Source organism: Cygnus atratus, chromosome 2 (assembly GCF_013377495.2).
Source record: "Cygnus atratus isolate AKBS03 ecotype Queensland, Australia chromosome 2, CAtr_DNAZoo_HiC_assembly, whole genome shotgun sequence".
NCBI classification, from domain to species: domain Eukaryota; kingdom Metazoa; phylum Chordata; class Aves; order Anseriformes; family Anatidae; genus Cygnus; species Cygnus atratus.
In genome coordinates, this window is record NC_066363.1 from 66288531 (window position 1) to 66310529 (window position 21999).

Consider the following 21999-nt stretch of genomic DNA (forward strand, 5'->3'; position numbering starts at 1 on the left):
TGTTCTCCTTCAGGCAGAAGGAAATAGGAAGCTCTGTTTTCGTTGGGTTTGGTTACTTTTCAACTGGTTAACCAGTATATTCTGTAAATTTAAATCAATAAGGACCCAAGACATCATCAAGTCTGCATAAATGTGAAACTCTACCAGTATGTCAAGTTTTTTTGGTCCTCAGACGCTAAAATTGAGGTCAGAGCTTCACTGAGGAAAGGCCTTTCTGAATCACTGCTTGATGTCATGTAGTAGTTATCTAAATATTAAGGGCCAAAATGTCTGAGCATACGAGTAGGTCAGAACATGTCTGTAACATACTTCCTAAACAAAAGTATCAAGGATGTTTTATTTCTACAGAAATTCAAGGACTGTAAGCTTTGGGAAATACTAACAGTTAAGTGAATGTCCAGCTTCTTTAAGCTTTTACCTTTCCTGGAGCAGTTTAAAAAAGTATTTTGGAAGTGCTACTGTAACGCTATTTCCTTTGAAGTCAGACATAATTGCTGTATGTAATCATGAAGAGCTACATAATTTTGTCTCTTGTAACCGAAAGCTTTTATTAATCATACACCACTTATATGGTGTGTGCAGTGGCATCACAGATCTTGTCATATTTATTTTCTGGTTCATGCTTGGGGGAGACTGCCTAGTGGAGGTTTGCTCTTTGGAACAAAAATTTCACACTCAGTAGTAAGAAAAACATCGGTTCTGACATAGTGTTTGCAATGCAGATCAAGCGCTGCTTTAAAACAGCTTTGTAGAAGCTTTAGCTTTGTTTCTGTAATGAACTATATCTTCTAATATAATTCTGAAGAGCAGTTGCCTTTGGGGAAAGAAATCAGTATTCAAAATTTGTGTCTCAGGTGCTCAGAGGAAGGGATTCAGCTTCAACCATGCAATCAGGACTTAAGCCATAATTTCATTTACAGTTTGAGCTAGTGTAATAGGAAAAAATAATTGACTTTCTGTATATGGGTAGTGTGGTTGGAGGAAGGGCTGCATCAGTCCAACTTAGAATAGTGGAAACTCGTGGAGAAATGGACCTGCGGAAGAATTTCTAGGTTTGCACACTGGGAGAGTTGGTACTGACATCAGCGTGTCTGCAGGCTAGTATACTGGAGACTGGGAATAAAACTAGTCATATGTGTAGTACTACAAACAACTATGTATTGACACGATGATTCAGAGCTGGAATTTTGAAAGGTGTACTCCTAAGGGCTGTGATGAATCTGTGATGTGGATTAAATTTGGATGGCTGAAACAGAATGGCTGTCCATAACCAAATACTGATGCATTCAAGCAAATGGATACCAGCTTTTCTCTCAGTGATTCTCCAAAAATATATCATGGTCTGAATGTCTAAATGTTTATTACAGTATGATTCTATGAAGGCTGTGTGAAACCAAATAGATTATTTTTGTCACTAGATGAATTTTAATGAGTAAGCAGTCCCCGTGAATGATGTTGCGGTGAAAGCTGCCTAAGAATTTATTTCAGTCTTTCTGTTTAGAATCTCAGAGTTACTTGAATGCACCAAGGGAAATATCTTTCTCGAGTATTTTGAATTTAGGCTTTTGCAAACTGTATTTGAGTCTGTTTGGTGCTTGAGAAGGGATTTGTTACATTCTTGCTCAAGAAAAAAAAAGACACCAAATCTGAAGGATACAGAATCTGAAAGATGCATCCTTAGCTTTCTGGTGGGCTACAGTCAACAAGTGCTTCATCCATCCAACTTGAATTTTCTGCCATAGGTCTGTTGCTCTTGAAACCTGCGGAGTAGATGGTATGGGTTTCCCTGTGTTCCGCTTCGACAACCAAATCTACAGATTACTTCAGTTGAAGGCTTTATTTTTTAAGCAATAATCTATAAATGCTTCATTGTATACTGTTTTTGTTTGGAAGATCATAACCTTAAAAGAGAAGTAATGGACAAATATATGGACAAATGAACAAAAGGAAATACGTAGTCATTAAAACATTTTTTGGAGGGGGGAACCAATAACAAAAAACCACAAACCACCTAAGAGAAGATTTACTAATCAGTATATGTCTAAGAGGTAGAACTATGCTTTAGCAGATGAGGACAAAACCTTATCAAACCTATTTTTTCAGCTGTCTCTTTGTATATACTTGAAGAATGTTCAGACATACAGTTAACAGCTTTTTCCAAATTTGTTGCTGTTTAAGCAGGTTTTTTTTCCCCCTAACCAGAACTGCTCTCTCTGGTGACTTTGTAGGAGAGAAGGTGAGTCTTGCTTACAAGGATGGTCAGCTCAGCTAATAAGTTTCACTAACTTGTTGGGCCTTAATAACCTGGCTGCTTGCAGTTGAGAAGCCGTACTCTTAAGAAAGCTTGATTGGTGATTTCCAAGTACAGCTGGCAGAAAGTGCGTGCACTTCTGAAAGCCATGGGGAAAGGGTGCTGTCAGCTACTTGGCCAACTGCGAACAGGCGGATGGGGCAACCTCAGGCACCCCTAGGTCTGTGCGAAGGGGCAGCTGAGCTGGAGTGGCTGAAGGTGCCAAGGTAGAGCTGCATGGCTGCAGAGGTGAGGACTGATGTTCGTGAGTGACCTTCATTTGTCACCCAGTGAGAGCGGGGCCTTGCAGAGCCAGACTGATGCCCTCCAGTAAAATGTGAATGATGTGCTCTGAATACCAGCGCTGGCAAAACAAGAAAGATGGCTTTTCTGGAAGCAAACCAAACAGCAAAGTGGGCAGTGTGGCCAGCTGCTTCTGCCTGGCAGGTTTTGTTATCTCGGACAGAGCTCGCTGTGGGGAGACTTTAAAGGCAGTATGGCCTTTATGGGCAGCCCCAGGTCAGTGAGGCATTTTGGAAAGGCGGAGAGATATTCCTGGGTGTGTTTGATCTTGTTCTCTGAAGGTGAGCTGTGATGGTTTATAAGACCAACACAAGAGCGAAAGGCTTTCATGTGAGGTGTCAGTGGCTTTTGATCCATCAGTTTGTCACAGTGCTGGAAGAGGAAAGATGCAGTAGGTATCTGGCAGTGCCGAGGGAGCTGAAAGCCTGCTGAAGGCAGCTTGCTGGGCTCAGGTAGTGGGTTCCAGGGGAAAAGGTGGTTAGCTGCCACGACAGGGCAGCACAGCTGGGATTTCCAAGTGCACAGAGTCAAAGCCTGAGGCAGAGCATGGGAGTAAGAGCCTGGGTGGCAGACAGCGTCTGTGTGTTCATGTAAAATAATTTAAAAAAAAAATAGTTTGCCACTGTAGATGTGCATGGTCTGAGATGGCATCACCTTTTGAGATTCAATTTTGTGCCTAAATTTGATAGGTTATACAGAAAGCTTTACAGTGGTTTCCAGTTGAACAGCAGTGCTGTGCCATCAGCTGTTGTGTTTGATATCCCTTGCTTCAGTCCTGTTAGCAGTGCACATCCATTCTCCTGCTTTTGTTGCCTAGATACGGTTACGTTTTGCTGCTTGCTTCGTGTTAAATGAGTCTGCTCATCTGCCATTTCCAGTGCATTAATTGCACGTTTCTAGAGGAAGCACCAGTTAGCAGCAATTCCCTGACCATTGGAAAACATTCTGTAGTGTAACATGAGGTAATCCTAAATTTCTAGTCACGGAAGATTATTTTTGCTTTTCTTCTTCATCCTCCATTTTTCTCCTGTAGTTAAATGGAGAGCTTTTAGCATGCCATTGATGACTTCAGCTCTGCTACCTGGAGCAGTTTATGAGCATTCTGATCTGCTGGCTTTCCTTCTGCTCTAGCAAGAAGCAATTTCAGCTGCATGGTGAAGGTGAAATGGCTCAGGCAATAGCTGGGCGTTCCCACGGAGGAGGAGAGATGCGCAGCAAGTTGGTGGGTTTTGTGTTGGGTAACACAGATCTGCCCATCAGGAACCTGAGTAAAACCTCAATTTTAATTTTGTCAAGATTTTCCTTTAAAGCATCTTGTTCTTATGATGTCTATTACTGCATAAATAATACTAAATAAATCCTGTTCTTGCCAGTAGAAACCTGAAAGACTCGATGCTTTTTTATATATGGAAATACTTACAGCTTAGCTAGGATGTCTGCTGTGTCAACAGCAGGAGAAGGGAAATGAATGGATTTAGTTCTAAACTGCTGTCTCGTTTGGTGACAGTGACCCACCCTTTGGTTTTGTTACTGACTTGGTAAATAATTCAACCCTATTGACAGTTTGTCTTCTCTTTTCGCTGGTGTCGTTTGGGGTCTCAAGACTTCCTCTCCGTCAAACCTACATTTCCAAAAAAATGCTTACTTTAGCACTCTAATGAGCAAAGTTATTAAAGAACAGAATCTCAAAAATAACTTGATTTGAAAAGTTAGCAGGTTGAATGTCCTCATCTACTCTGATATCACTGGAAATGAGATCCGTAAGTATCTCTGTGGAATTGAGCCATTATAGCCGAGTTGCTAACAAAATGGTTACACCTGTGAAGAAAATGGTCCTGTTCAGTAGAGGACTAAATGACAACTGAAACTGCATCATCTAAAAAAAAATGACTCAACAAAATGAGTAGTATAACCATATTTTGATGCTGAAGATAATAGTAAAATAGAATTTCTAAATGGCTTAGATAAGCATGATGAATCAGGATGAATATTTGTTTCTTCACAGAGAAAAATTAACTTACTTGAGCATGCTGCAGTTCCTTGTCAATTTGTGTACAAAACCATGTATGCACAACTCCATCAAAAAATGTCTTCACTAATTCTGGTATAAACAGGATAGCTAACTGTTAGACCAGAAGAGAATAATATGGTGACAAGCTAACTGTGATGTATCGGGAAGTTATGTTCTAGGGCTAAAGGTAATCATTATATTTAATAACGTGGAAGAGGAAGCAAAAAGATGAGACACAATGTGTATATGTATATACTACATTTATAAAATGAAAAAAGTGATAGTTATGGAAGAAGTTTAGTGAAAGTAAATATCAGGTAATTTTTTAAGGAAATCTTCATCTTTTAGCTCATTGTAACCAGTCTTACAAAAGTAAAGTGAAGACACTAAAGCAAGAGGTCAGTTAAAGAATGTGAGAAATGGCCCAGGATTGAACTAATAACCAACTAGCTGTGGAAAACAGGCTTTGGTAGAGCACAGATACAGTTTTCCCTTGCGTGTTTTGTTTTGTTTGTTTCCTGAACTCCTGTCAGGGTATCTCTTACGCTTACAGGAAATCCAGAGCTGGTTTTAGAGTAATATTCTGTTACATATGTTCAATGTCACTTCTCCTTTTTCATTCTGCACTGATTTTTCTGTTGTATTTCATGTTTTTGTACAGTTTGAAGCATGCTTTTCTAGGGTTTTATGTACCCTGTCATTAACACAATCAAACTTGCTATCAAATGTGAAAGCAAAGAGAGAAGAAATATTCTTTCTGCATCCACAGTTGTTTTGTAACACTGGACAGGTATTTTGAGGGCATGTTGTTGTCAGCACTGTCTAACTAAAGAAAAGTAAGTCATATTTTTCAAGGTTATTAGAATATTTTCACAGCAGTTGATGAACACTTCCTTGACTGGTTTTATTTTTTATTTTTTTAAATAGAAAATTAGCAAAGTCAAGATACAAAAATCAAGCAAAAAAGTAATAGGACTGTGCTATCTATTTCAAAGAGGTGATAGATATATGTACCCAGGGTAATTACTTCATTAGCAAATTCTGTGATTAACGGCAGTTTCAGATCATCAGGAAATCCTCAAAAAAGGAATAGATTGTCCAATATATTGACCTTCTCTTTTTGACACCAGTTGCACACAATCAGCCCCCGTATGTTCCGTCTAGAAGATGACAACCTCAGTTATGCCATGCCTGCTGTTCATTTGGCAAAAAACTGAAACTGCAGAGCCTTAAAGGGTTCCCTCTCTTCCGAGATTCAAATGCAGGATCATTCTAGAGGCTGATCTACTTTTTCAGAGTAAAGAAGTAAAGTTTTTTTATTTATTTAAATATTCCATAAGAATACCTTGATATGATAACTATAGCTAGTGTATACACAAGCACATAAAACTGAGAGAATCACAGAATGGCTTGGGTTGGAAAGCACCCTAAAGATCACCCACTTCCAACCCCCTGCCATAGGCAGAGATACCTCCCAGGTTGATCAGGGCCTCGTCCAACCTGGCCTTGAACACTTCCAGGGATGGGACATCCACAGCTTCTCTGGGCAAGCTATGCCAGTGCCTCACCACCCTCTGAGTGAAGAATTTACTCCTAACATCTTATCTAAGTCTCCCCTCTTCTAGTTTAAAATGAGAACTAAAACCTTCCTATCACTATCTGCCTGAGTAAAAAGTCGCTCTCCATCTTTTTTATAAGCTCCCTTTAAGTACTACTGAAAAGCCACTATAAAGCCTTCCTTGAGCCTTCTCTTCTCCAGGCTGAACAGCCCCAGCTCTCTCAGCCTCTTTTCATAGTAGAGGTGCTCCAGCCCTCTGAGCATCTTTGTGGCCCTCCTCTGGACCCACTCTAACAGCCCCACATGCTTCGTGTGCTGGGGGCCCCAGACCTGGTTGCAGCACTCCAGGTGGAGCCTTACAAGGGCAGAGCAGAGGGGCGCAATCACTTCCATCCACCTGCTGGCCACCCCTCTGTCAATGCAGCCCAGGATGCAGTTGGCCTTCTGGGCTGCAAGCGCTCACTTCCAGCTGATGTCGAGCTTTTCATCCACCAGAACCCCCAAGTCCTTCTCTGCAGGGCTGCTCTCAATGAGTCCCCCCAGTCTGTCCTCATGTCTGGCATTGCCCCAGCCCAGGTGCAGCACCTTGAACCTGGAGTAGTTGAACCTTAGGTTCACATGAGCCCGCTTTTCTAGCTTGTTCAGCTCCCTTTGGATGGCATCCCTTCCTTTTGGGGTATTAACTGCACCACTCAGCTTGGTGTCATCTGCAGACTTGCAGAGGGTACGCTTGATCCCACTGTCCATGTCACTAACAAACAGCTTTGAATCTGTTTCTTGCCTCATCTGCAGCTTGTTTTGCAGGTATGGTACTTTGTGTGGAGGGCAAGTCGCGTGCTCCTCATAAGCAGTAGTAAAAGCTGCATTTTCTTCAGTTTAACTTGGATTTCTAAATGCAAGCATATGGGTCATGTCTACTGTCGTTTATTTACCACAGTCTGCAAGTCTAGCTTTAATTTAAATTCCAAAGATATCTTTCATAAACAGAGATTATAAGTCTTTTTCCCCATAAGAGCTGCTAGAAGTATAGATTGGTTGTAGGTTTAGATTTTCACCCTGGCCACAAGCAAAAAATACTTACTAGTCCCAAAAATCTGTGCTATGTTATGTAGTGCTTTAGCTTTTTAATGCAGGAGTTTAGTAGCTGGAAATACCAGTAGTCTTGAGCACACATTTTATCTGTTTGTGTTAAATAGTGTTGTATTAAATAGCTCATGTCTTATGAAATTAAATGCTGTGTCATCTTCATATAGTGAGCATATGTCCATGTTATTGTACATATGGGAGTCTACAGCATAAATAAAAGTAGTATAATAATAGATTTTGCACTGACAAAGCGATGGCATACTTGTAAACTAGTAACAGTCTGCAAAGTAGCTTTTTTAAAAAATGCATATAAACGGAAAGTATGTTCTAGATGGATATCAAAACTTTTGAGGAAGCTTCTGCAACTGCAGAATGATTATGTTGAATGATTAAGGATTGTTAGTGGTCTGTGATACTAAATGTTCAGATATTGGACCAGAATTAATGAGATGTAAGTTCTCTTGTCTGTTTTACCACAGACTGTGTGCGCTTATAGAGGTAACTTTTTTTTTTTGTGACTTATTTTTGCCTGTAATGCACAAGTATATCACCCTCACCTCCAGCAACTTGGTGGTCTTAAGCTCTGTGAGGATGGCATATGTCTCCTTTTTCTGAATAAGTGCTACAATAAGAGCATAAAGGCTGAAAATAGCAGCAGCAATGACTATTGGTGTCAAGTAAAACCAGTGCCAACCTGTACCTTTGTTCAGCCACGTGGAACTGCTTAAAGCCAAGCACGTATCTTTTCTTTTCAGGAGGAAGTAGAGTTGTCCTATTGAAGCACGTATGCATATATGCTGTAAGCTTTGAAACTCTACAGCCATTGGTCTGTTAATAATTGTGTTGCTCCAGTTGCAGGAAAAAGAAGCCTGATTAATCTTGCTGGTCCTGTTGAAAGTTTATGGTTTTACTGTTCTTAGATGTGTGGATAGCCTGTTTGTTGCCCAGAGGTTGGAGGTGCAAAAAGTGGCTTTTGCTGCAATACAAAACTGAGAAACAGTGGTATGCAGTTAGACCTGACATCAGCCTAGAACATACTGGGAGAGAAAAAAAGGTTCTAATGGCAGCTAGAAGGAAATTCCAGTTTTCTAATCTTACAGTATTTTGGGGGAGATATTTCAGAATTCCCAGGCGTGTACTTTTTGCTGACTTCCCTTTTTTTATGGACAGAGTTATGCTTGCATTTGGCTTTTTTGATGTACCTTTTTCAGAACCACCTGTTGTTGAGCTTTCCTTTTTTTAACCAAGGAGCACAGCTTATAGTTATCAAGTATGCGGTATGTGTTGATGGCGGAATGGAGTCTCTTCTTGGGAGATATGTTGGTAATAAGATGGTCTAGGTGAGAGGCATTTTCTGTTTTTCTTGTAGCATTTCTTGAGGTGCTTCTCTTGCTTTCAGACCACTACTATATGCGGCAGTAAATTCTTTAAATCATTAGATTATTACAGTTTCTCCATCTTCATGTACCTGGGCCATGGAATTTACAGTGTACACTGTAAAGAGGACATTTTTAGAACTGTGCAACCAGGGCGTATTTGTATGTGTCTTGCTATTGCTAGAACTTTTACTGCTACCTAAAATACTTCATGGGGTGTGTTTCTTAGTGTTTATTTAATGATTACAAAGTTCCACATACTTTGTGTGGCTAAATCTCAGCACTAGGAAAGAGCCAAGTGTATGAGTGGGTGTGGCTGCATTGTGCCTATTAAAATAACTTATAGGGATACCAAATAACATGTTGAAAACATGGTGCTAATGGTAATTTAAGAGTTAAACACCTAAACAGAAGGTTAAAAGGTTCTCTAAAAGCTGTTTTTTTTGTTGGTCTTTTTAAATGACTTTTTTTCTTCTGTTTCCAGGTTTTCTTAAATAATGACGAAGGCCTTATTAACAAAAAATTACCCAAAGAGCTTCTGTTAAGGTAATTCGCGATAACGTGTTAAGGAGTAAAAATCTGAGGATAATGCATTGCTTATGTGGCTTATAGACTACAAATTAATTCTTAAACTATTAAGATTACTATTAATTCTTAAATATCTTGAAATAAATAGCAACATGACTGTTTTAAATCTTGGAATTCTTTAACCTGTTTTGTTTTGATTGGTCTTGATTTGTTTTAAAGTGTTCAAATTACACTATACCATAGATAATATAGTTGAGTAGTGATCTTTTTCTTGCATATTAGAAAAAGTAGTGAAATAAAATGTCCAAATAGCTTTAGTATATGTAGTTAACTCTTTTCTGCATTGCACAATGTTTTATCTGTCTGTAGAGTGTAAGATCCATTCTCTTATGTAATTCCCTACAATGAATACTCACATTCTTCTTCTTATGAAATTTGTTATAACAAATGTAAATACAACTTCAAAGCTTTCTGAAAATCACTGCAGTGAAAAGCACAGACTGTCTCCTTTACTGTCGGTCTGTGTTATATACGGTAGAACCAACAGGAGGTTTTTACTTACTGTAATCGTTCAGCCAGCTGTGCATTTCATCAAAGCTGTGTGAGTAGATCACCTTCACAGGAGTTAGCTACAACATCAGGATCAGTAAGTTTAGCCCATGGTTGAGACACTGGTGGATGTCTTCACATGCTTGTTGTGTTGGAAGTTGATTTCAAGCAAAATGTCAATTCCAGAATGTGGAGGTACTGCTCAACTGGATGTAACCACTTCACGGGGGAAACTGAATCGGCCCAGTAACTTCTTCTCTAGCTGCCTGTAGTTTTCATTGCAGCCTACTCTTTGTGTAAAAAGAAATACCCGTGTATAATGGTGCAATTATAATTTTTAGTGATGGTGTTATTAAAATTGAGCTAATGATTTGTTCTTAATACTCTAAAGAGTTGCTTTGGTTGTCTTGTATGTCATTGCTTCCTGTCTGAAACAATGGTAGTTTGCTATCTTGTGTATTAAGAAAGTGTTCTTAAAATGTTATTACTTTTTAGTGTCTGTACTATCACAATGTTCTCTTGGTGGTACTAAAGAAACAGTCTTTTGTTAAAAGGAATTGCATTTTTAAAAGATCTTAATTTTTATTCAGATATACTCATTCCATGTGGTGGTGATGATGTAAATTAGGCTTGTAGAACTATTTAGAAAATGTGGTTAAATGAAAAAGTGTCACTGAATGATGCCCTGAATACAAATTCTAATAACTTTGCTTTGTTTCACTCGATGCCACACATCTTAATCTAAAACACTTCTTTTGGTGTTCTTGTCATTGGCATCAAGTATTTAAGCTTACGTAATTAGACTGTAACAAGCAGTCCAATATTTTTTATTAAAACTGAGAAATCTTTTTTCTGGTGGTAGACTTAAAAAATACTACCACTTTTCAAAATTTACTCATTTATTGCAGTAATCATTTTAAAAATGTTAAAGTAAGCACCTGGGCTTACACTTCAGTCCTTACTCTTTTTCATTTTCTTATCTACCTGATCATCACTGTTATTTCTGTAACACCCAGAATTAGACTATAAGCTCTTCAAGGCAATGTCATTGTCTCTTGCATGGTTTCTACAAAGTATCTACCATGCATCAGTAATTGACTGAAGCCCTCAGCTTCTCAGGTGAGGAGCTCTTTTGGCAGGATACAAAACCACAAATTATTTGTTCCTTCTCTGGTAGGAGGCAACCTGATCTAGTGGGTGGTGTCCCTGCCCATGGCAGGGGGCTGGAACTGGGTGATCTTTAAGGTCCCTTCCAACCCAAGCCGTTCTGTGATTCTATCAGATAAACCCAAATAATTGGTCAGAGGAAGAAGAGGTTATCTGGCTAAGATGGACTATGGTGGTTTCAAGAAGACAGTAGTTTGGAGAGGACCAGTCAGCTTTGAGATGGGTAGAATAGCTTGAGTGGAGTGAGGGGGGCATTTCATTTGCAACTGATTTTTTTTTTTTCCTGTGAAAGAAATATACTCTGCTAAAGACTTTTTTGTTCAAGCTAAAAGAAGAATGACCACCCCTTTTAGCTGTTGTAGTGCTATTAGTTTGCCAGTTGGCAAGTGACACTGTTTCCTCTTTACTCTTCTGTTATAGAAGTGAAAGGTTGAATAAAAGCTAAATTGTTTGAAGAAGAATCCCGCAGAGCTGTTAGAAATTGTGTAATTTAAGCAGTGTTTCAGGCATTTGTAGCTTTTTTTTTTCTTCCATGCTTACAGAAAAGCATCAGTAATGCATCGGGAAATGCATACAGTATGTTAGGTGCAGATTTGCATTGATATCTGAAGTTAAACCCATATCTATTACCAAGAGAATCAGAAATGAAGTCCGAGATAGACTACTCGAGATCTAACAGTATCAACTTTTTCAGTAAAATGTCAGAGCCATGAGGATGATCTTATTTTTTTTTCTTGTAAATTGCCAGGAAGAAAAAGGGATTTTTAAAGTTCATAAAGTTTTCAAACAGTATGAGTTTGAAAAGTGTTGGAAACAAACAAAAATAGTGAATGTAACTAATATTACTTTCAAGTTTTGTGCTTGATAAAGGTAATCATAATGTGTTTGAAAATACAGGTATGGTCAGTACTTTGGGCATGTAGAAGGACCGATCTGGTTTATTCATGTGTATTTAAATTACTAATATTTTGTGCTATAAGATTTTGCATGAGAATGGCAAGCTTCAGAAATCTGGTTGTAAAACGTGGCAGTAATTATCAGGTTTTGTTACTGAAAAAAAGTCATGAAGGATCTGAAAATTTAAGCTATGGGAAAAACAAGTACTTTTGTGTATTTGTAAAAGTATTTTTCTGTTTGTTGTTTCCTTGCTAACTTCTTTTTTTTCTTTAAAGAATTATTCAGAGAGAATACAATGATTTGGTTTATATTATTTTTGCATTTATTCCAGCCACTCAAGAAGTGAAAATCGAACTTGTTCTCAACAGTAGAGATGTTTGTTATTTTCGGTCATTCGAACCATTTTCAGTTCCTTCATGCCTGCAAACTACTAGTGTTCATAAATTGCACCACAAATGTTGAAGCTATTATGAGTTCTGCTGTAAACCATACTTGTTGGGTGCATGTACTCAAATAATAGGTCTTAGTCATCAGACTTTAAATTTGAGTGTTCAACCAGATATAAAAGAAGGTAAGCAAATTTTAGAACCTGAGTTAGGAGAGGAACTCAGCAGTTGTGTTCCAGCGGCAGCTTCTCTTGAATGCAAGAATATGCAGCATGTGGGTGGCTGATGAAGCATTTATACATGTTTTCATGTTTCTGTTATTCATTTTTATTACTACACACTGCTTTTTGCTCAGCTTTTCGTTAGTGTTTGCATTATAGTAGAAAGGAAAAATTGCCAGTAGCTGAAGAAAAGTAAAGTTGAACATAGTGCTGTGTATATTTGAAATGGTGCTTTACAACCTGCCTCCCTAACTGTGGGGGAAATAAGAAAAATACAGAAAAGGTTGCAACAAGAAATCTGTCATAATAACAAATTTTTTTTTAGTTAGAACCGTAGATATTTAAATAGCCCAAAATCACTGTCAAATTTGGCTTCTCTATTTCTCTTGATTTCTAGAGCTATGAGAGGAATTTTTCTCTAACACAGCAGTCATTATTCTGAAACTTTTCTCACCTAATTTAGACAAAACTCACTTTTAAAAGCATGCTTTGTCATTTTTCTTCCTCAACGTTTTTCTTTCCTAGCACATGCGTGCTAGCCAGTGGCGCAGCAATTAAAAAAAAAATATATATATATGTATATATAAAAAAGTCAACATGAGACATTTTCCATATTCTGAAGGGAATATGGAATATTCCAAAGGGAATATTCTATACGATGACCACTAAGCTATTGATTCTGTCCTGAATTTGAGTTAAATCACTGGAAAGTTTTAAAGCCCATTCCCACTTAACAGTAATCGGAAAAATTTCTAGCAAAAGCTGATTAATCAGAAAATTGCAACTTGTTTTATCCTCAATGTTTATTTAAGGTTAGGTATGCTACCTTGAAGATTGAAGGTACAGAGAAACTAAATGACTATTCATTTACAATTGGGCAAATGATGTTAAATAAAAATGGTACTTGTAGTGTGATACCACTTATCAATTGTTGCTGAAGCACATAAGAATTTAATAATAATAAAATCTGTTAAATCTTGTTCCTAATAATTTTGTTTCTGTTTCCCATTGGCTGAAAATGAAAATATCTAATCACTTTCCAGAAGCTTTATCTGGTCCATGACATGTGCCTGTGATTTGTTCTAATTGCCTGTTTGGTTGGTTTTCTAATCACTTCTTTGGAGTTAAGGACCACTGGAAATGGGTATGTGACTGCAGACAAGAGTCTAGTTTTGATGTTATGCTGTTATCAGTCTCATTGTTCTTGTTTGTTTCCTATCAGTGTTAGTCTCCATGCTTCTGGTTAATGAATATATTGCCCATATCTTTATATAGAGGAGTTTTCTATATTGGGAAATTAACATGAGCTTGGAGTATTGCAGTTGCTCTGCACTAATTCCTTGCCTAGATGTATTTCAGGCATGCGAAATCACAGAACTTACTTTGCTCAATGAAAGCTATGTGCAGAAGGCATGATTAGACTTCCCTTTACAGAAACCATAGATTTGTGTTTACATCCTGAAATTAAAGGAAATATGTTCTACTTTCATAAGCAACTCCTATACAATCAATTAGATTAATAATCTGTATGAATACAGTTGATGTATCAATTTGGTTGTTTGTGATTCTAAATAGCTATATTGTAATTGCTTGAAGTCCTCTATTGTAGTATGCCAGAAAGGCAAAATGTGGTCTAAAATCAAAATAAACGATTGCATGTGCATTATAAAATTGAAATGTTTTCCTGAAATTATTAAATACTAAACAGCAGTCTTTGCTACTCAAGGTGAAATGTTGCAGTATTTAATTATACAAATGAAGTGGGGAAAATGAGTCATGCTTCAAACGACAGGTTTTTTTGTCTTCAATATACACGTACTGTTTGCTTATGAAATTGTTACCAACTAAGATCAGTTCCAGATGCAAGTTTATATTTTTCAGTTCTTTGACTTATGATTTGGTTATTCTGTATGCGTTTTCTGAATTCTTTGTATGAGGTGCTTGCTGAACATGTGAAAATGATTATGTTGTTGTCAAGCAAGCTTGGCCTTTTGTAACTGGGGGAGGTAGCTGCCATCCTCTACTTATTGTTTAAATGTTTTGGTTCTGTTCATAAACAAACAAGTATAAGCTTAAGTGTTTGGGGCAGAGATGTTTCAAATGGAATTCCTTTTAAAAATGTGAGTGAGATTGTAAGAACACAAGCAGAAAATTCTATGAGTGCATTTGTACACTGTTAATGCAGAAGGAGCGATTTGGGAACGGAAGTTGTGTTTTTTTGGTTTTTTTTGCCAAGGTGCTGAGTAAAATTTGGGAATTATGAAAAGGAGATGATTTGTTTAATGTTTCCGCTTGAAGAGTTGGGGCTTTCTTACAAATGGACTGCTTCAGCATTACCTACTTCAAGGACGGATATTATCTCTTAGTAAAAACACACCTGTGACAAAAGATTTGTCATTCTGGAACAAACAAAAGTAAATAAGCATTTAAAGCAGGAATAACAGCTAAAGATGATGTAACAGCAACTTACATAAGTCTCAGATCCATGCATTACCACTTGTTTCATTTTGTGTTTTTTATATGCTTTTAAGCTTCTGTTTAGAATCTGTTATCTAATTAATCAAGGCCTAATTCCATTTGGAGCTGCTTTTACCTTGAAACTGGAGCCTTATTTGAACTCAGTCTCTTGATTAACAAATTACCAAAGCCAAATGTTCAGAAATATCAGTGATATAAAGAAGCCATTCCTTTCATATGGAATTCCCCCCCTCCACACACACTCCAAAATGGTTGTTTTTCCTTTCTCATTCCCATGCTAAAAGTGCCAGCAAAACACAAAGGCAATTCAAAGGATACGCCAACTCTCTACCAAAAAAAAAAAAAAACAAACACCACAAAAACAAACAAACAAAAAAAGCACAGAACATTGTTTTTATTTCGTTCAGTAGTGATGTTAGAGAGTTTAAATAACAATATCAAACACCTATACTGTGCTTTTTTTGTTTGTTTTTGTCAGTAACTTATGAAGCATTTACAGTAGAGGTGAGCTTTCATATCTGTCTTCCTGATGCAGGCATAGGCATCAGGATGAGAAATCTGTTTTTCAAAGTTATTTTCCAGGCCAGTAGCAGAGCTACAGGTTGGATCAAGTGTACCAAATACTAGTCCAAAGACTAACTGAAGTTTCCATAACATTTGTCTGTAAGAATTATGGTTTATGGAATATTCCTGGGCTGCATACCACCAGAGCATCATGTTTGTGTTTTTTTTCCACATTTTTATCAAGCCACCAGCATGTAGAGTGGGCATGTTTGATTTTGGCTGTTTGGTGCCCTGATTGTATAATACCTTCTCTCATGGGAAGAATTGGAATGACCAGCAAGTTGGATTGGCACTATGATCTGCCAGCTAAACCACTCAAATAATCATTAGGCTAACTGCTCTTAGTAAGATGTGTTCTAGTCGCCAAATTTATACTTCATAAAATCATTTCATAAAAATAAATTTTGTATTCATAAAATTGACTAGCTAAGGTTGGAAGTGAACTCTGGAGGTCATCTAGTCCAACCTGCTGCTGAAAGCAGTGTCAGTTAGAACAGACTTCTTCTTTTTTGGCATTGTCCTGTTGAGTTTTGACTATCTCCAAGGATAGGGACTCCATAAACGCTCAAGTCAATCTGGTTCAGTATTTGACAACACTAACAGTAAAAATAAAGGTGTTTTTTTCTTCTGTTTAAGTGGAATTTGTTGTATTTCAGTTTGTATCCATGGCCTCTTTTCCTGTCACTGGGCACTACTGAGAAGAGTGTTATCTTCGCTCCCATCAGATATTTATACACGTTGATAAGTTGCCCCCAAAGCCTTCTGCTTTGAGACATATCCATCATGGTGTTCAGTAGGAACCCAGGTCCTTTTCTGCAGAGCTGCTTCCCATTTGATCAGCCCCAGCTTGTAATGGGTGCATGAGGTGTTCCTCCCTGGTTTGTATCCCCTTTCAGGGATTCCCGTCTGCCCCAAAGTAGTTACGTTTTCATTTATCATATGTTTTTCTGTAAAATAAAAAAATCTGAGTGTTTTTGATCCTTATGGAATTCTTTCTCCTGGTTTGATGCCTTAAAAAAAAAAAAATTAAAAAAAGTGCTGTAGCTGGAGTCTATAGCTGAGACTTTGACAAAAATCTAGGTAATGAAACTAGGGAGTCATGAGTTGCAGCATGTTCTATTTTAGAAACTGCAGAACCTTGTGGGTCATCCAGCTCTTATAGGAAATGATTAAACTGGACAATTCATAAGGCTTTTAAGGTTAGAAATATGGATCATCCTCCTCTGCAACTATTCCAATTTTAGGAAGGCGTGATTGATTTGGGGGTGCAGGAAGTAGAGGTGGCATGGCTGGGAGTTGTCTTAGCTCTCCTCCCTTGGCCTGCAGGTCCTCTACTGCTTCATTTCTAGGTAAAGCACAGGACTTGGTTTGGCATTTAGTTTGAAAGGTATTTGGGAAAGGTATTTGGTCTTGGGAGGGGAGAAAGATGATGAAAAAGAAAAAATAGCAAAGGGAAAAAAAGCAAAAAAAAAAATAGTGAAACGTTCTACTTTAGCTTCACTTTTGGAAACACTGCAGTGGGATTCCCAGTATTAGTGAAGACAAAATGATGCTAATATTATATAAGATTTTTTTCTAATAACCATTATTGTTTTTTCTTCTTGAAATTCTCATATTTTTCTTAGGTGAATCAGGATAACCAATGTAATGAGGTGATTGCCCTAAACCGTTAGGTCACACCAGCTATTTTGAGTGAAGCAGAGCTAAGTAAGGGTGCTGAATGATTATAGCATGTATATGACCTTTTGGAAGACATTAGATAAACTGTTTCATGGGTTGAGATTTTGCCCTATACCTCCTATACATGTTTTGTGTTCAAGTCTTTAACTTGACTTCTTAAAGGTCATGCATTTCTCATCTATTATTTTGACTTTCATTTCATAGAAATGTAGAATCACAGAATGAGTTGGGTTAGAAGGGATCTTGAAGACCATCTAATTCCAACCCCCCTGCTGTGGGAAGGGACACCTCCTGCTAGAACAGGTTGCCCAAATCCCCATCCAGCCTGGCCTTGAACACCTCTAGGGATGGGGGAATCCATATATTCCATCCATCCAGCTATATATTTCTGTATACTTTGACATCATTCTTTGTGTGCAACAGCACTGTGAATTGAAAAGATGTGAAAAAAGTTTTGAAATAGCATTCCATTCTTAAACCAGTTTTAAAAATCTAAATTTGTTGCTGAGTGTTTTTAGAAATTCAGGCATTTCTGTCATACTGGGCAGATACCAACGTTGAGTTTGCCAAGCCAAAAATTCCAGGAAGTCACAGGACAGTATGTGTGTATGCATTACTGTATGTATTTTGTTACCTGCTTGTAATCAGGCCATATAGTATTGTATCAAAATACTTAAAACGAGTAATTATCAGGTTGTTACTGCAAAAGCTTGTTCCTTATGTGATTAGGTTGGCGAGGGCCTTAGGAAGACGAGAGAAGCAGTTTGACTCTTGCATGGTTTTGTTTCTTATTCTGTAGGTGATGCTCCGTGCAGTGTTGGGGTTCTGAGAAATAGCTGTTCCTTTTTCTGGTTCCACAGAGAGGGAAACAAAATAATAGAAGTGACATCAGTCATTTCTGTGTTTGGAAAAACACGTCTGTTCATAACATGTGGGAGTAATGAAGTCTATATGGAAATGAAAATATATGGAAGAATACAAGAAAACTCAGCCTCCTATTCAATATGCACTGGAAAAACTCACTATATATATGTTTGGTAGAAAATTTAGAGAGAGATATAACCAACAGTTGTGTTTTTGTGGGAAAAAAAGTGGTTGGACAATATCGGTCTGAGGTTAAACAATCAGTTGGTTCTACTGACCCAAATTACGTGAATTTACTCAGGCATTTGACTTTAACATTTGAACTTTTGATTTAGAAGTAGCACTGTACAGTACATTGGTTCATCTTAAAAGGATTCAGAGTTGCTTAACAGTTGTTGCAGCAACTGGCAGGTAGACCAAATAGCATTTTTTTTCTTTTTGTTTTCTATTCCACGTTATGGAAATCACATTTTAAGAAGTCTCTGGAGGTAAGAGTTCTAGATGACTCTAAAAGAAATGCAGTGGTAAATTACTGCGAAGACAAAGCACTCCCAAGGACATCTGAATGACATATTAAATAAAAGGACATTCAAACAAGATAAATTTTACATTTTACAAGATAAATTTTTGCATGGATTAGGGAATGTCACACAAAGAGCTGTAGCCTGGGATGTGTCATCCCTGAAGAGGATGTTGGACTGAAATGTATAAGATACTGTAAGTATCTTGTCTGTTGCTGTATCAAAAAGGCTGTTAAAGTCCCTGGCTGTGTACAGCTTTGTTGGTACTAATAAGGTTTTTAACACTGCGTGTGCTTCTGATGTCTACGTTTGCAGAAACATACTGGGAAAGAAGAATGTGCACAGAAGATGAGATTTAAAGAGCTAAAGTAAAAAGAATTAAAGATGACATGATAAGTGGATTTAAAACTCTGTGAGAAGGTAGTACTAACTGCTAGAGCACTCTTTAATTTGGTGAAGAAAAGTAGAGGAAAGCATAAACCTGAAAGTCAGACATTCACCTTGGAAATAAGGCAAATATTATAACAGCATGATTAACCAGTGGAACAAACTATCGGAGAAGGTGGTGATTTTCCACCCCTTGAAGGCTTTCAAATCAAGAATAGATCATTTTCTGGAATTTAGGCTTTAGCCAAATAGTAGTTTACCTTAAAGGAGTTGAGGAACTGTGAGCTTGTACAACTCTTTGTGCCTTTGGCATGACACTCATGCATACTTCTGGTACTGTTAACATTGAAAGATCTCCAAGACCAGCCTCAAAAGGCATATGTGTGTCCAGACTGGTGTGTGCCTAGGGACAAGAAGTCTTGATGAACTCTGATTATTAGTAAGCAGATTGTCCTTCATGGGCTCAGTACAGGCTAACTAAGGAAAAATTAATAACCTGGGACAGGAAGTTAGTACAGATTATCCTAAACATTACTGTGGTTCTATACATTTCCAGTTTCCCTGTACTAAATTGTGCCAAAGACCTAAGTGGAAATTAATCCTGTGGCTGGCTGCATTAACTTCCATCTATGTAGTTATGGTCATAGAGGACAGATGTGCTATACAACCATCAGCTGGCCTACATGGTAATTTTTTCCACTTCTTAAAATTGCTGATATAGTCCCTCTGCCAAAGTGCCAGACAATGTCAGTGTTGCCATCTCTTTCTCTGTTCTTTGATTGGGTTTTAAAGCCTTAAAACCTTAGTCTTGTGTCTTGCTGGCTATTTTCCCTGACTGATAAGGATTTACTAGTAGTTCTGTGGGGCTGCAAGTAGAGGAGCCATTGTCTTAGCGGTTTGCCCATAATACTGTACTACAGAGAGTAAATAAACAGAAGAGCATGGAAAAAACAGTTCCAAGCAAGTTGGCAAAATAACTCTTAGCAATTGTAAAAGAATTTACTGGTATCTTGTACCTATGGTAATATTTGAGTAATGATACTGATTTTGGTATGTTAGAATGCATCCTAATCTCATTTTAAGTTATCTATTTTCATGGAGACAGCTTGAGCTGCCTTTCAAGACAGTTTCTTCGTTAGAACAAAACGAAAAGTCTAAAAACATCATGGATGTTTACACTTATTAAAATAGTTTTCCTTTTAACATAAAATAACCACTTTCAGTTTTTGACTTTTTAAAAAGTCACTTCATACAAAATGGAGCAAAAATAAATACATCTGGTCTGCATTTGGTTTTAATCCTTTTCAGCGGAAATCATACATCAACATAAATTTCATAACAGCAATAAACAGTCAAACATGAAGAGAGACTGCTAGACAACTCAGTAGTTGGAATATAGAAAATAGCTTTTCTTCAATGTCTTGAATTCCTTCTGTTATTTCTTACTTTCAGTGGAACTGGATGAATCACTTCCAAAGCATGTCCTACGCTTCATTTAGGCAAGAATATTGTGTCATGAAATGGTTTGTCACCATCCTTCATGTCTTCATTAGAAATAATTTAGAAACATGTCTTTTATGCTTTGGCTTCTGTAAATCTAAGATAACCCTGTGATTCCCCTCATACAGCGGTATTACAAGGAAGCTTCTACAAGCCAGGCGGCTTTTACAGCTCTCTAGTGTTATATCCCCTCCCTCACCTTCTGCTGCTCCCCTCTTGGGAAGGGGGGAAAGGTGACAACAGATAGGGTTCGTGGCAGGTCACTGGGATAAATGCTGCTCTTAAAAGAGAGAGCGCTTTCTTTGCTCATCTGAACAGTCCAGCAATCTTGCTGAACACGTGCAGTGTGCAGTTTGTGTGTAAAGCACTGCTAAGTTTCTTAAGGGGGGCAGCAGACCTTAGAGTGGATGTTCAAATGACAAAAAAGATGCTATCAAAACGAATGTTATCTGCATTGTTTTGTAAATTTTTTTTTGCCTTTTGAGATAATTTTTTTGGGGAAATATATTATTGTACCGTGAAAAAGAATATTTTCATATGTTGATGAAATATTGGAAAACTAATAACTGAACTGATCATAATAAATGTCCAGAAGGGCCTTAATGTTTAATCAATACTTCCATTAACTTCCATTGCATTACTCTTACCACAGCTAAAAACCACAACCCTTAGGATTTAGGTATCCATTTAGAGTTCTAGCTTCAGGTTTCCACTTGGAAAATAGTAATCAGAATTTTACTTATAGAATTCAACATCTCTTTCCAGTTGTGTTTTCTCCTTAGTGCTAAAAATGCCATGTTACACACAATATTATTATCACTGTTCATTATTTGGATAACTGAAAAGGTTCATTGGTGAGAGGTAATACTTTAAAAATGAACTGCAGGAACATCTTTCATGTATTTCATATCTTTCATTGTTTGTAATAGAAAATGATTTTGGAATGGGATCTATATTTTATGATTAAGTTAATATATTTTATTCCCTGAGAATTTTCTTTGAACTGGTTTCATTGTTGTTCGTAAATGGTATTTAGCAAAATTCATTTTGACAGTGAAAAATTTAGTTTAGAAAACTATGAAAAGTTGCCATCCTTGAAGAATTGTTTCAGTGATCAGAATTGTAATGCTAAATTTTGAAGTGTAATTCTTTCTTTTAGAGCAAATTAAAAAAAGATGCTGACTGTGATAGACTTGGTAGTCATTGTGATGCCCCTTTAGAAATATGGGTTATCATGCTTTGTGTTTGTGCTTAGTTTCTCGAATTTGGATTTATCTGTGTGTTATTTACCATTTCTTACACTTCACCAGTCTCTAAAATCTTCACGTATATTTGTGTAAGTTATTTCTTTAATAGCATCACAATTAAAGGTTTATAAACCAGTTTCTCTGAATTAAAAATAAGAAAAAAATAATTTGTTATTCATACACATTTGGGTAACGAGGAGGGAGAGTCGTAAAATAGATTATCTGTAGCAGTAGCTGTTTTTCTACTACGTAGGTGTTGACAATCTTAAGAAGATGGCCATGGTATTAGTCCTTAAGTCTCACTAAGCAAAATAATTTAGTGAAACACTTGTATTTCATTTAGCTGGCTTGTTGTGTAACTGGTTGTATTTCCATAGAACTACAGA

The 21999-nt window shown here is 37.4% G+C and overlaps 1 protein-coding gene across 2 annotated transcripts in view; it reads left to right on the forward strand.

Moving 5' to 3' along the window:
- Positions 1-21999, forward strand: part of FBXL2 (F-box and leucine rich repeat protein 2) — a 50562-nt gene that overhangs the window by 2455 nt on the left and 26108 nt on the right. Inside the window, exon 2 of one of the 2 annotated variants that reach the window (XM_035568840.2) lies at positions 9109-9170. In XM_035568840.2, the coding sequence (XP_035424733.1) occupies positions 9109-9170 (62 nt within the window). Of the gene's footprint in view, positions 1-9108; positions 9171-21999 lie in introns of those variants that run through there. The other variant, XM_050708578.1, reaches the window with a different exon arrangement.